At 44.9% G+C, this 15,266-nt stretch overlaps 1 protein-coding gene across 5 annotated transcripts in view; it reads left to right on the plus strand.

Annotated features, from left to right (window-relative positions):
- gmip (GEM interacting protein) overlaps positions 1-15,266 on the plus strand; it is a 103,535-nt gene that overhangs the window by 75,255 nt on the left and 13,014 nt on the right. For all 5 annotated transcript variants that reach the window (XM_059639968.1, XM_059639969.1, XM_059639970.1 and 2 more), the window contains 7 exons: positions 1,194-1,388; positions 5,850-5,987; positions 8,538-8,728; positions 8,858-8,961; positions 10,942-11,043; positions 12,910-13,002; positions 14,182-14,345. In XM_059639968.1, the coding sequence (XP_059495951.1) occupies positions 1,194-1,388; positions 5,850-5,987; positions 8,538-8,728; positions 8,858-8,961; positions 10,942-11,043; positions 12,910-13,002; positions 14,182-14,345 (987 nt within the window). The remainder of the gene's footprint in view (positions 1-1,193; positions 1,389-5,849; positions 5,988-8,537; positions 8,729-8,857; positions 8,962-10,941; positions 11,044-12,909; positions 13,003-14,181; positions 14,346-15,266) is intronic.

Here is a 15,266-nt window from a genome sequence, read left to right on the forward strand (position 1 = left end):
TCACACACTCAGACACACACACACACACACACACACACACACACACACACACACACACATACAAACACAGTCATTCAGACACACACACACGTACAGACATACACAGACACACAGACTCACACACATGCACACACACACACCCACATTCTCATGCACACACATACACGTACACACAGACACATACATATAAATACACACACGCTCACACACGCATACACACACACACACACACACACACACACACACACACACACACACACACACACACACACAGTAAAAATGGCTAATGGTAGAGGGGAAAACTGGAAAGACAGTTCAATAGTGTTTGTTCACGGGTTGTATTGTTGGGATGACCTTTGTTACTCTTCCGCTTATGAGCACATTGCTTTGCAGCTATCCTTCTGTGAGAGTTTCCACTGATTGGTAAGAGACTTAAGGCGGCTGGTTTACTTATAAAAGGTCTCTGACTTATCAGCTAAATGTCACAACTTATATCGGCTGTTGCAGGAGAGATAAACTGGTTTTCTTCAGGTTACAGTGAGTTTTGAGTTTTGGCTGCAGAGATTGGAGACACCGTCCCCCAGATGGGGATCTCTTCTCTCACTCTCTATCTCCCCGGTGTAACTTGTTCCCAGCTCCAAGCTGATCAGTTACATGACATAATCTTTACAACCAATCACTTAATTTTGCCAGGCAAAAGATCTCGATCATTGGTGACTGGTTACTAGTCCATAGAACAATAAACTTTGAATTTGTACACCTGCTTGCCTTCAAATCATCTGTAATTCAACCTTCAATTACTGCTTGTTCAAACAGTTATTTACATGATGCTTGCCATGGGTATCAGGTCACTTGCTTTGAAAACATACAGCCACCTTTTCACATACTGGTTTTGAAACATCTCTTACATGTTACAGTAAGATCACCCCTCATTCTTCTAAACTCCAATGAACATTCACTCACCCTGCTGATCAGACAATCTCACACTCCCTGGATCAGCTCAGAGAACATTGTTTCATCTGCTTCTGGTGTAAGTACATCCCTCCTTACATAAGGAGACCAAAGACAGCACTCCTTACTCTAGTGTGGTCTCACCAAGGCCTTGCTAAAAACAGGTCACTGAATCTGAAAGAATAAAGTACATATTGGGAGATACTTGATCGCCGACACTCTGATTTGGTTCCTCTCTGCAGAATGATGCATTGACAGCACTGCGGAAGTCAAGACAGATGTACCATCAGCGCTGTGAGGATTTTGAAAAGGCAAAACAGCAAAGTGCAAAGGCAGAGGAGGAGCAGCATTCCATGGTTGTCAGTGGTACTACCCCAGGCAGTGCCAGCAAGCAACTGGAGAAACGCAGGCGGTCAAAGGATGAAGCACAGATAAAGGTGAGCAGGGCACCTCGGTGGGAGGGTAAGGGCTTGCCGGCTCCACTTGATTGGATTCCTGGGGGTCCTATCACATGATCTTCTGCCTCCAAATCTCTCTGCCCCACCCCACTCTCCTGCCGTTGGCCAGCCGATGTATCACGGCAACACAGTGTTTCCATGCAGATTGGAAAGCAAACATTCCATTGGGATTCTTGAGTGTCAGCCAAACAGCCTATCTCTCCATCTGTGGTAGATGGTAGACACAAGTGTTGAAAGAAAACGAAAAAAAAAGATTTTATTTTCCTCATTGAATGCCAGAGCAGACATGAAAAGCCAAACCGTCTAACTGTGTTCCATCATCTTATGGCCCACACGATTAAGGTCAGATTGCTGGAGACTCCAGGGCAATCTCGGAAGGTTGGCAACCCCCAACACAGTGGAATTCATCAGGTTACTTGACCTTGAGGGACAACACGAAGGAGGGATCATCGGGAGTGAGAAGGATGTGGAATTTAGTATTTCCTACTCCTCCCCGTTTTATCTGCCTCTTCCCAAACTCGGTCACCTCCTTCCACCTACTCTGATCATGCCGTACTGGCTTGGGTGGGGATAAGACAGGATGTGGTAGAGTGCAGACCAATGCTACAGGTCTCTTCCTAGTCTTAGCAACAATATCTAACCAGCTAATATATCTTGTAGCTAATTTCTATTGTGTAGTAAACTACATCTTGTTGAGGCAAGAGCCTATTCTTGTTCAGTCTCACTGGTGATCGTTCTTCTCCCATTGTAAACCAAATGGGTCCTTAGACCCAGTCAACGAAAGAACCTTCTACCCACAAATACCAAAGTTCTGAGAACAGACTGTTAGTATCCTTTCATGATTCCTGCAATTCCCAATGGCAGCACTTATATAGGAAGAGAGACTGGATTGGTTAGGAACATATCTACTGGAGTTTAGAAGAATGAGGGGGAAATCTTGTAGAAACCAATAAAATTGTAACAGAATAAATGCAGGAAGAATAAAGCCAAAATACTGCAGATGCTGGAAATCTTAAACAGACACAGTCTCCCATGATCACTGCTGTCTCTCTATCACAAACACCTTACATCTCTCTTGTATACTTTGTTCCGCATTGTGGTTACTGTTGGGAAAGCTGGAAATCAGTCCCACTAGTCACGTCTTTCCCTAACTATTCCTCATCTTCACCCAAAATGATTCTACATCCTGATCTCCTGAACCAAGATCATCTCTGACTCTCATACAAAAGTCATTAAAAGTACTACCGCTCCACCTCTACCTAGCTTTCTATTTTTCTTGAATGTCATGTTCCCCTCAATGTTCAGCACCCAGCCATTGTTATCCTGAAGTCATGCCTCCATAATTGCTATTAACTCATTTTAATTCACTTCAGTATGTGCTACTAATTTGGTTACTTCTTCATGAATGCTAAGCGCATTCAGATACAAAGGCTTTGGTCTTTTTTGTCATCTTTGTAATATCGAGTCTTGATTTTTGATGTATTGCTAAGTTTTTCTGCCTGCCCTTCCCTCCCATGCCCTAACCTTCATTTCCCAGGTAATATTGTTCTCTCTTATGGTGTCATCATTTGATCATTCATTCCACATTTGATCCCTTGCTCTTGCTGTTTAGTTTGAAATCTTCTTTACGTCCGTAGTTTTGTGGTTCAGGAAAACACAGGTCGCAGCACAGTTTAGGCATAGACTGTCCCAATGGTACAGTCCCCCACTTACACCAGTATGGGGGCCCATAGCCCATGAACCAGAACACACTTCTCCGACAACAATCTTTCAATCAGCATTATACCTCCAACCTTACTTACCCTTTGCCAATTTGTAGGCGGCTGAAGTAATAATCCAGAAGTTATAACACTTTGAGGTTTCAGCTTCTAATTTATTGCCCAGCTCTTCAAACTCTCGAGGCACTACCTCTTTCCTAGTTCTACCTATGTTACTAGGATCAATATGGATCATGACCACTGAATCCAAGTCCTCCAACTGCAAATTCCTTTTCCAGCACTGAGCAGATGTCTGAACTGAGGAATTGGGCAGGAAACACTGCCTTCATACTCTTCATTCTTTGCTGCAGAGGATAGTGTCAATTCCCCTCAGTATAGTATCATCGACCACTACAACTTTCAGATAAACATAGAAAATAGGAGCAGGCATAGGCTATTCGGCCCTTCACACTTGTTCTGCGATTCAACTGATCACCCAACTCAGTTACATGTCCCCGCCTTTTCCTCATTCTCTGATCTCTTTTGCTGTAAGAACTGTATCTAACTCCTTGAAAACAATAAATCTTTAATCCTTGACTGCTTTATGTGGAGGAGAATTCCACAGGTTTGGGGTGAAATTTCTCCTCAGTCTTGAACAGCCCACACCGTATTTTTAAACAGTGGCCCCTGGTTCTAGACATCCCGATAAATGGAAACACCCTTCCTGTGTTTATATAGAACATGAACCAGTGCAGCACAGTACAGGTCCTTCGGCCCACGATGTTGTGCCAATCTATTATCCTTCTAAGATCAATCTACCCTGCATACCCTACATTTCACTATCCTCCATGTGCCTGTCCAAGAGTCGCCATGTCTGATCCTGTTAGAATTTTGTAGGTTTCTGTGACATCCCCTCATTGTTCTAAACTCCAGTGAATGTAATCCTAACTGTTCCAGTCTCTCTTTGTACATCAGCCCTGCTATCCTGGGATCAGCCTGGTGAACGTTGGTTTGAACTCCTTCCATAGCCGTAACATCCTTCTTTAGATAAGGAGACCGCAACTGCACACAACTCCAGGTGTGGTCTCACTGAGATCCTGTACAATTGCAGCAAGACATCCCTGCTCCTGTATTCAAATCCTCCAACTTCCCTGTTGCTCCTCCTGTTTAAATGTCTTTGTGTACCAGGGTGCTATGGTCAGTTTGCTAATTCACCCCACAGAACCACTATCATCAGAACAGGCTAAAAGAACGTCAAAACCTCCTGGTCAACTGCCAAATGGACATTCCTGCCCTCTGGGACACCCTACCTGTTCTGTCTCCTCCACTCAGGGTGTTCTTAAACAGTGAGATAGCTCTGGTCTGATTTATCTGCCCAGGTTACTGAGCCCTGGAGTCCCAGGGAATGAGGTTGGTTTTCCCAGGACATACTGCTACGTACTCTGACCTTAGACAGGAGAGGGGATCTGTGTGACATTCAGTCCAGCTGAAATTGATGTGTGTTCATAGTCTGCGTCAGCACAGTAGCTCAGTGGTTAGCACTGCTGCCTCACAGTGCCAGGGACCCAGTTCGATCCCATCCTCAAGCAACTGTCTGTTTGGAGTTTGCACATTCTCCCTGTGACTGTGTGGGTTTCCTCTGGGTGCTCCGGTTTCCTTCCAGTATCTGTAGGTTACGGTGAATTGGCTATGCTAAATTGCCCATAGTGTTCAGGGATGTCCAAGCTGGGTGGTTGAGCCACGGGAAATGCAGGGTTACAAGGATAAGGAAGGGAGGGTGGGTCTGGGTGGGATGCTCTTGTGGACTCGATGGGCCGAATGGACTGCTTCCATACTCTAGGGATTCTATGAATCTACAAAGAAGCTACATCATACAAAGTGTAAAAACTTCTGTTGGTATGTAGAAAGTAAAAGATTAGCAAAGATAAATGTCGATACATTATAAGCAAAGACAAGCAAATTTATCACGGGAATAGGGAAAGGGCAATGATGCTAAAAAAATGACTTGACCCAGGAAGATGCAAGAAATCTCCCAGAAATAAGAGAGATCCAAAGAACTGGTGAGAATGAGCAATTGAAAGAAATTAGTGAAAAAGTATTATTGGACAAATTAATGGGATTCAAAATTAACAAATCACTGGGATACTACCCCTGGCTAGCAGGTGGGTCTGGAACCAGGAACCAAGGGACAGGCCATTTTGGACAGAGCCTCGGCAGAATTTCTTCACTGGGAGGGGACTGAATCTTCAGAAAGTTTATGTTCCAGAAAGCTGCGGAAGCTCAGTCCTTCAGTTGCTTCAAGACAGATATTCATAGATTCCTAAAGAAATCAAGGCATATGGGGATAACAGGAGAAAAATGACATTGAGGTAGATGATCAGTCATGATCTAGGATAACTGTGCAGGTTTGAATGGCTGAATGGCCTATTCCTGCTCCCATGTTGCACTGTTTTCCATGTCCCTGCAGACCTGTTCCTCTGAAATACTTTCTGTGCAGAAAGGGCTAAGTTCACTGTGTTATATACACGGTGTGGAGCTGGAGGAACACAGCAGGCCAGGCAGCATCAGAGGAGCAGGGAGTTGACGTTTCGGGTTGGGACCCTTCTCCTGACCCAAAACTTCCTGCTCCTCTGATGCTGCCTGGCCTGCTGTGTTCCTCCAGCTCCACACCGTGTTATGTCTCACTCCAGAACCTGCACTTCTAACGATTTCTAGGTTCACTGTGTTTATCCTCTATCTCCAGGTTCAAGAAGCCGAGCTTCATTATAGAAACTGTGTTTACGAGGCCAACATCAAGCACAAGGAACTGGACACACTGAGAGTGAGGATTATTACACAGCTTCGGAAGCTCATCGACCAGGGTGACCTCATACTGAAAGAGGTGAAGTATTCAGCTCATGCTGTTCTTTATTTTTCCCCTCTCTGTATCTGCGGTCTACTTCATCATTCTTACCCTTAGTGCTCTGTGTTATCCTCTCATTTTTCCCCATTATTTTCACTTTCATTGTCCCACTTTTGACCCTTCTAAGGATCTCTCTAATTCTGTCTGTCCCAGATGCTCCTCTTCTATCATTCTCTAACCCTCCATCCTGGACCGTAAGACCATGAAATATAGGAGCAGAATTGAGGTATTCAGCCTTCCCTTCACTATTCACACTGACTGCTCCCCAGTCCTCCTCTGACAAAGTGCTTACAAAAAGCCCCAGTGTCTGGAGAGGTTGTGTTTTCTTGCTTGCTGACTATTGCACAGGATATCACCATAATGCTGGTGGGTCTTCCCCACAGAAGGTGATGTGGGGCTCCCATCAGTTCTCTAAACCACGGGCGAGACCCTCATCACCAACATTAAATTCCACCCTTAGCCTCCATATTCTAGGGAAGGATATATTTGGTTTAGAAGGGTTGCAATCAATGTTAGCTGGATCATTTCCTGGGATGATAGGGTGAGCTCAGAGGGCAGAGTAGAAATGGGCCTACATTCTCCTGAGATTAGAAGCAGGAGAGGTGTTCTTATTAAAACTGATGCAATTCTTTGACAGAGTAAATACTAAGGAGCTCCTTTCACCCCTGGCAGGAGAGTCGAAAACTGAGAGCTAGAGTGTCAAGCATAAGAAGCCATATAAAAAGGACTTCAGTGAAGGAGAGAAAACAGGAATTGCTGGAAAAGCTCAGCAGGTCTGGCAGCATCTGTGAAGGAAAAAACAGAGTTAACGTTTCGGGTCCAGTGACCCTTCCTCAGAAGGACCCGCAATGTTAACTCTGTTTTTTCCTTCACAGATGCTGCCAGACCTGCTGAGCTTTTCCAGCAATTCCTGTTTTATTTCCTGATTCACAACTTCCGCAGTTCTTTCATTTTTTTTAGTTCAGTGAGGGAGAAGTGTATTCACTCAAATAGTTGCAAACCTTTGGAAATGACTGCTGTACAGGGCAGCAAATGATCAGCTGTTGCAGATATTCGAGACTGAGATTGATAGATTTTTAGACATTAAAGAAACCAAGGCATAAATGGATAAGGTAATTGATGTAAAAAGTCAGCTGCGATCATGTTGTGTGGTAGAATGGCTTGAGGAGCTATATGGTTACTTCCACTTCTGTGTATGTCTTTCTACCTTCTCAAGTAGGATTTGCGTTAGATATAGAATGAAACCCTCTGCCCTTCGAACACTGCCGTCTGTGTATTGCAGCACAACCTCTAGTGTTACTGTAACTCAGTAAGCCATTGGGAACAAAGGGAACAGGGTGAGGCCAAGCCACTATATGAGTAAGGATGTTCTGGTTATGGAGACAGATAAAACAAAAGTTTACCAGACTGATTCTTGGCATAGCAAGACTGACATCTGAAGAGAAACTGAAACAGTTCTGACCATATTCACTGGAGTTTTGAAGAATGAGGGGGAATCGTACAGAACCAATAATTTCTAACAGTACTAGACAAGGTAAACACAGCAAGAGTGTTGCCAGTGACCAAGGAGTCCAGAACCAGAGGTCACAGACTAATGATATAGTATAAACTACTTAGTACTGCGATGAGGGGAAATTCTTTCACCCAGAGAGTGGTGAGACTATGGAATTTTCTACTGCAGAAAGTGGTTGAGGCCGTAACATTGACTGTTTTCAAGGAGTTAGAGAGTTCTCAGGGCTAACAGGATCAAAGGGTATGTGGAGAAAGCGTGAACAGGGTCCTGTGTTGGATGATCAGCCATGATCGTATTGAATGGTGAGGCAGGCTCAAAGGGCTGAATGGCCTACTCCTGTTCCTATTTTCCATGATGCTATGAAGAGGCAGTTTCTTCTTGCCTGTGAGACAGTGGAATGGAAGTTATGGCAGAGACGATGTGGACACCGAGGAACTGAATGGATGAGGCAGTTGTAGATACGGCATATTTTTGGACCCAGGAGTCCTGAGGAGAGTCAATGACTCCCAAGAGGCAAGAGGATGCTAACTTGCTGAAGCTACAAAAGACATGGAGGTGCCCTGGGATTTGATATGGCAGCACCAAAGGAATGATGTCACACTCATGCAAAGACCACATGCTAAGCGGAGAAAAATTACTCAGTGTTTCCAGAGCTAACTCCTGGTATTTTTAAATGTTTTCGACTGTGCGAGGTCAGGTTTTCGTAAGGTGTGAACAAATTGAAAATAAAATCGTTTTTCTCATATATACTGGGGCCCCTTAGCTACCCTGTAGCTCTACTTAACACAGATCTGTGGGTAAGTCCCCCCCCATGCAATTCGATTTAGTGCAATTTCACTGTCATTCATTGAATTAGCTTTATGGAATTGAACTGAATCAGCTTTATTGTCGCATGTACTCAGTGAAAAGCTGACAAGTCGTCACTTACAGCGCTATCTTAGGAATTGATTTCAACTTAGTATAAACACAGCCCTGGAGCAGTAAAATCTAACCTTTTCATACATTTCTCTCACCAGGTCTCTGTGAACCTGTTTCAAATGCAGGAGGAACAAATCGAACAAGTGCCGCTGGCCTTTCACTCACTGCACGAGAACATCAAGCCTTATGAGCCTGGCCAGAAATATTTTGAGTTTATTCAGAATCTGGATAAGAAGGTGCAGCCTATGGAGTCCTATGTGTTTGAGGAGTTTGCTACCCCCAGCAGGAGGTGAGGATGGCCCATTGAGATTCAGTACTGAGAGAATGAATGGAATGTTTTATTCAATGGGATTCTGCAGTGGGACTGATCGGATGGGTTTGGCCCATTGACAGATTGTATGTTCATTTTAACTTGCAGGTCGTCCCCTACTGGAAGGAGAAGTGGTCCCATGTTGCTGCGTCGATCGTCAGCATCTTCTGGCGACTTGCTGAACTTGTCAGACGAGTTTGAAAACAAACTGAGTAAGTTGGTGAAAAGTGATTTTGACAAATGGGGAAGCCCGGTCTTAGATAGCAAAGTGTGGAGCTGGATGAACACAGCAGGCCAGGCAGCATCAGTGGAGCAGGAAAGCTGACATTTCGGGTCTGAATCCTTCTTCACCTTGTTAGCTCAGACTCCAACATCGGCAGTTCCTACTGTCTCCAAGCCCAGCCTTATATGTTCTCGAGAGGTAAAGAAGGAAGCTCTGTGTAGGAGCCAACCAGAAAGGATTAAATTCCTCCACAAATTATAAACTTTGACTGTGAAATCTACAGCATCGTTGTAGTGTCTATATCCTACAACTGTATCCTCTCACTCACTGCCCATGTCATGGGCTGGGAGAGCCAATTTCCAGCTTGCAGCAAACTCTCACCAATAGTAATGTGATAATGGGCAGCTAACCTGATTTGCTGTGAAACTAGTTCAGGGATAGATATGGGGGGGGGGGGGGGGCGTGGTGTGAGGGGAATACCCCAGCACTTCTTTGAAATAATCTGTATCCACTTCAGATGGAAGATAGACGTTATTTTAACATCTCACTTGAAACATGGCACTTCTGACTGTACAACACGCCAGTTAGTGGCTTCTAGCCTGGACTTTGTGCCTGAGTCTCTGGAGCAGATCTTCAGACCCACAACCTTCTAAGTCAAGAGATAAGTGTCACCCACTGAACCACAGCTGCTCTATTCTGAAAGTATGCCACAATGTTACTTGACAGTGTGACATTTTGCAATCACAACAGTTAAATTTGTGCTCAGCAAGGTTCTCAAAAACACCAATGGGTTCAGTGACCATTTTTCTGACGGCATCAGTGCAAGAAATTTTGTTGGCCAGGGTGTGAAAAGGATTCCCCCGATCCTCTTTGTAAAGTAGCACAGGATGTTTGGCATTTTCCTGAGGGTCTGGAGAGTTCACTGCCTTGCTGTGTGATTGCATAGTACTGCCTCTGTACTGCAGAGAAATGTTGGCGTAGATTTTGAGCTCAGGTCCAGGAAAGGGACTCAAACCACGAACCAGTCATGCAAAGGTTGCTACCCAATGAGGCAAAGCTAAAAGAATGCAAAGCTTACGGGAAAATAAGATGATTCAGCCAGTGCCAATGGTGGTTTATGTAAACTAAAGTAGAATTGAGGGATTCTGAAGAATACTTTGAGTTTTGGTTTGAGAGGCAGCTTTCTTCTTCTAGTGGTCTATATTTACAATTCTGCCTACAATTTATGACTGAGTTTATTCCACCTACTTAATAGTTTTCAGTACAATTTAATAGATCCTACAGTGCCATTTCATATGACAAAAAGTGAAGGATGAGAATTTAAGTTGTGCCGAGAACTTAGAGAAGCAAAATCTGCTCCCTTTTTGAGCATGAAAGTTAACTTCAAAATAGAGGGATTTTGTGAAAGCAGGTGGGGAGAAACTGTCTCTACTGCCAGTCAGTAATCAGAGGACTTGGATTTAAGATGATTTGCAAAATGGGACGATGAGAAATGATCCTACTAGCAGGCTTTTGTTGTTTGACCAATGCTGTCTGATAGGGTGGTGGAAGCAGATCCGACAGTAAATTCCAGTTGGGAATTGGTGGATACTTCAAGAGAAAATGTTGCATGACTAAGGAGAGTGTAAGGGCCGTGACCAAATTGGATAGCTCCACCAAAGAACTGGCACAGGCACAGTGGGCCAAATGCACTTCCCCTATCCTGTGTAATTGATGAAATCTTTCTATGTTACCTCTGATATTAATGCAATTAGTGAGAAGAGTAATCGGGAGCACTGATGCTGAAATGGGCATGAGCACCTTGGGATCTTTTACTACAAAGTGCTATATACATGCAATTTAATGTCATAGGAAGGACCTTCTTATATCCATTCTTATATTCTTCTCATGAGTTCATCTCCATTTGGCAGAACACTGGGGGTTTCCTGAACAGTCTTCGAATTTAAATGTTCCTTTTCTTGTTGTGTAGTGTTTCGAAATGCAGTTGGGACCAAACCAGCCTTAAGCGATTCAGAAAGCACTGGGGTGAGCAGTGAATCACGTTCCTTGGATTCCCCAATGTCCAGTCCAGGTATGTATCACAGAAAGCTATCCTGGAATGAGGACAGGAGGACCTACTTATGGAGTTGTGTGAAGTCAAAAATTAGCCTCCAGTAGCTCCAGCCATTATTCTTCAGGTTAATGCATACTCCATGCTTTATTGACAGGTTTCAGGACTGTGCCTTCTCTTTTATTTTTTCATAGGATTTGGGTGTCACTAGCTAGCTCAGCCTTTATTGATCATGTGTTAATTATTTATCCAATCTCAGTCAGTGTGAGTAGTGGTGGTTGGCTGTAATACAGGTTGTCCTCGCTTAAAATCATTGTCCCATTCTTAGGAATCGCTACTTTGAATGAAATGATACCCAAAGTGTATCATGGGTTTCCATTGGAATCAATGTTTGGGCTAGTGCTGGGTTCCCCTGAACATTTTCTTGTTTAGTAACAAGAATGGAGAAGCTGCACATATGCAGCACTATAGATTCATAGCTGAAACAACTTGTAAAATGACACAAATCACAGAATATAGCAGAAATGCTATATAAATTCTCATTTACATGAAACAGGAACTCTGCTACCATAACCTTAATGCGATTAATTTAGACACCATTGACTCCAGTTGAGATTTGATAGAGGTTGTATTGCTAGACCCTACTGGCAGGCACAAAAACACAACAATGATCACCCCAAGGGGCTCTGCAATGAGTAATCTACTTCCTGTAACTCAAAATCCTGCCCACCATCTACAAGACACAATGCGGGAGTGTGATGAAATACTCCCCACTTGCCTGGATGGGTGCAGCCCCAACAACACTCAAGAAGCTCAACACTATCAAGGAAGAAACAGTCATTTCATTGAAACATAGAAAACAGGAACAGGAGTAGGCCACTCAGCCCTTCGAGCCTGCACCACCATTCACTATGATCATGGCTGATCATGCAATCTCAGTATCCCATTCCCACTTTCTCTCCATACCCCTTGGTCCCTTTAGCTGCAAGGGCCACATCCAGCTCCCTCTTGAATATGTCTAATGAACTGACTCCAGTGGGAGAGAATTCCACAGGTTCACAACTCTCTGAGTGAAGAAATTCTTCTTCATCTCAGTCCTGAATGGCTTACCCCCTTATTCTTCGACTGTGACCCCCTCAATGTTTCATTGGCATTCTGTCCACCTCCTTCAACATGCAGCCCTTCACCACTGACGCATGGTTGCAATGGTGTGTACCATCTACAAGGTACACTACACCAAAGTTCCTTCGAAAGCACCCTCCAAACCATTGACATCTACCACCTTGAAAGACGAGGGTAACATATGTTTGGAACCTCCAAACCACAGGCCATCTTGACTTGAACTGCACCCCAGTGACCGCACTATATCAAGAAGGCATCTCACCCACCTTTTCCAGGGCAAATAAGACAATAAATGTTGGCCCCACACACACTCCCAACTGAAAGAATAAAAACAATAGTGGGGCACAATTTAACCTTGCGACTTGAGAGTCGCGGGGTACTCCTAATCTTCCTTTGCAGGTCTATTAATATGAGTGGGGTCAGCAGGGTTCAAACCCTGTCAGGAGTGTGGGGATGGTTCGGTGGGGGGGGTGGGGGGGGGGTGGTGAGGTTGTTGAATCGCAAGGAGAGCAGCAGAAAACATCTGCAACATAGAAGGATAAGTGGGAATTATTTTATCCCTGTATCACAGTATACAACAACCTCTTGAGTTGGTCTTATCATAAATGCTGGCTTCAAAAGGTGCCTAGTGCCTTCGGAAGTGGCAGGGAGGCTCATCAAATTGGTAACCAGTTTATCTGTTTGTGTGTGTGTGTGTGTGTCAGAGCCAGCTCTGTTCCGATCATACCTGCATGATTTATAGAAACCCACATAATATCTCTGCAGCTCATTTTGGTAGGAAGCTACCAAGAGCCATGCCTTCTGCAATATCTCCAGATGAATTTGAAGAGAGAGATTTGAGCCGATCGCATGATAGTGGTAAGTAAGCCCGGTTGGGGGGGGGGGGGGGGTGGGTGGTGTGGGTGGTGTGGGGGGGTGGGTGTTGGGGTGGGTGTTGAGTATAATTTGAGAGGAACACCTCAATGGAATGTCAGCTTACCTTGGCAGAATAAAAGTTGGCTCCTTCTGGTCATCAGATTCATAAGAAAATGTTTAAATATAGGTGAATGAATGGCATATCTGGTGATGAGCAGTTTGGTGTCATAGAATCATTGAAAACATACATTGCAGAATCAGGCCATTTGGCCCATTGAGTGCACACCAACCCTCCAAACAGCATCCCACCCAGTCACAGCCCGCCTACCCCATTCCTGTCACTCTGCAATTCCTGTGCCCAACCCTCCTAGCCTGGACACTGTGGGCTATTTAGCATGACAAATCCACCCCAACCTGCACATGTTTGGACTGTGGGAGGAAACCCACTCAGACACGGGGAGAATGTGCAAACTTCCCACAGGCAGTTGCCCAAGGGTGGAATCGAACCCGTCTCCCTGGCACTGTGAGGCAGCAGTACTAACCACTGAGCCACCATGAAGAAGGCTGGTGTGAATCATGCAATTTCCCGGGCAGGGTACATCCAGATCTCTGAACTTTCTGGGCTCTTTTTTCGGCTATCTTGTTGAAACTTGCCAGCACACCCCGTGGGAGGGCAGTACACATTGTTCAGCCAGGGCATTTTGGCCACTCAGCAATCTCTTACCCCAAAGGAGGCAGAAGGAAGATGAGAGCTCAGATGGACATGAAGGAAGAAAGGGTGAAAGAGAGGAAAACGAGGCGATAAGGGAAATTAGAGGGGATGAGCAACAAAACAAAAACAGTGAAATAGTGGGGAAAAGGGAGTGAAAAAGGGATGGAAATAGTGACTGCCGTGATGGCAGAGAAAGGTGATTTAGGGAAAAGGCGAGTGAGAGAACCATGTGAGAGAGGAAGTGGGCAAGAGGGAGGGATGATGGTGAAATGGGGAGAGGAAGAGGGAGAGGTGGGGAGAATGAGAGGAAGTGCAAGTAGGTTTGGGAGAGAAAATGAGTGTCAGATGGAGAGGGAAGAGGTGAGAAAATGACAGCACAGAGGAGAACTAAGAGGCAGGAATAGGGAAGGAGGGTGTCAGGGGCAGTAATACAAATCTAGACTCAATTTATGTTGAAAACTTTCTTTTAGATTTGACCGACTTGATCAATGAAACTCCAGGAACGGCAGGGCGTTTCAAGAAAATCTCACTCTCCAAAGCAGCACAGACTCACCGCCTGAGGAAACTCCGAGCACCAAACAAATGCCGCGAGTGTGAAGGCCTCATTGTGGTGAATGGAGCCGAGTGTGAGGAGGTGAGGTGTCTGAGGCATTGCTGTTATTATCCAGGCACTATCTAGTGCAGTACAAGGTGGTACAAACTATGAGCTTTCCACATTTGAATGGTGCTCCAGTGCTAACTGTTGGCTCAGAAGATTACAGATGCTCTATTCGTACTCAGCATCTGGTGGCCTTGGTTCTTAGCTGGAATGTTTGTAAGTGAATGGGGCATAATCACCTTTGCCCCAGTAGAGTAACCTGCCAACTCGTTGGCAGAGGGGCTTAGTGTGGCAGAAGCACCAAGGAACTGTTACCAAGAGAAAACTCGGGCCTTTGTGCTGAACCCATCCCTAGTGGAGGCAGTATGTGGCACTTTCTACCTGATGTTCTTACGGTAGTTCAACTCTGAAGACATAGGCCCTGTAAGATCAAAACCCCTCTTTATCTTCATAGGTCCCCTTCATTAATGATAAGGATCTGGGGAGTCTTGCTGAACAAAGAGACCTTGGAGTGCAGGTTCATAGTTCCTTGAAAGTGGAGCCCCAGGAGTGGTGAAGAAGGCGTTTGGTATGCTTGCCTTTATTGGTCAGTGCATTGAGTATCGGAGTTGGGAGGGTCATGTTGCAGCTGCACAGGACATTGGTTAGGCCACTTTTGGAACATTCTGTTCAATTCTGAAACTTGAAAGGGTTCAGCAAAGATTTATAAGGATGTTGCCACAGTTTGAGCTGTAGGGAGTGGCTAAAAAGTAGCTGGGGCAATTTTCCCTGGAGCATTGGAGACTTGAAGAGGTTTAGAAAATCTTGAGGGCCATGGGATAGGGTTAATAAAGAAGATCATGCCCCCCCCACCACCCCCCCGCCAGGGTAGAGGAGTCCAAAACTGGATGGCATTGGTGTAAGGTGAGAAGGGAAAGGTTCAAAAGGAATCAGAGGGGCAGCTTGTTCACACAGAGG

Source organism: Stegostoma tigrinum, chromosome 35 (genome assembly GCF_030684315.1).
Source record: "Stegostoma tigrinum isolate sSteTig4 chromosome 35, sSteTig4.hap1, whole genome shotgun sequence".
NCBI lineage: Eukaryota > Metazoa > Chordata > Chondrichthyes > Orectolobiformes > Stegostomatidae > Stegostoma > Stegostoma tigrinum.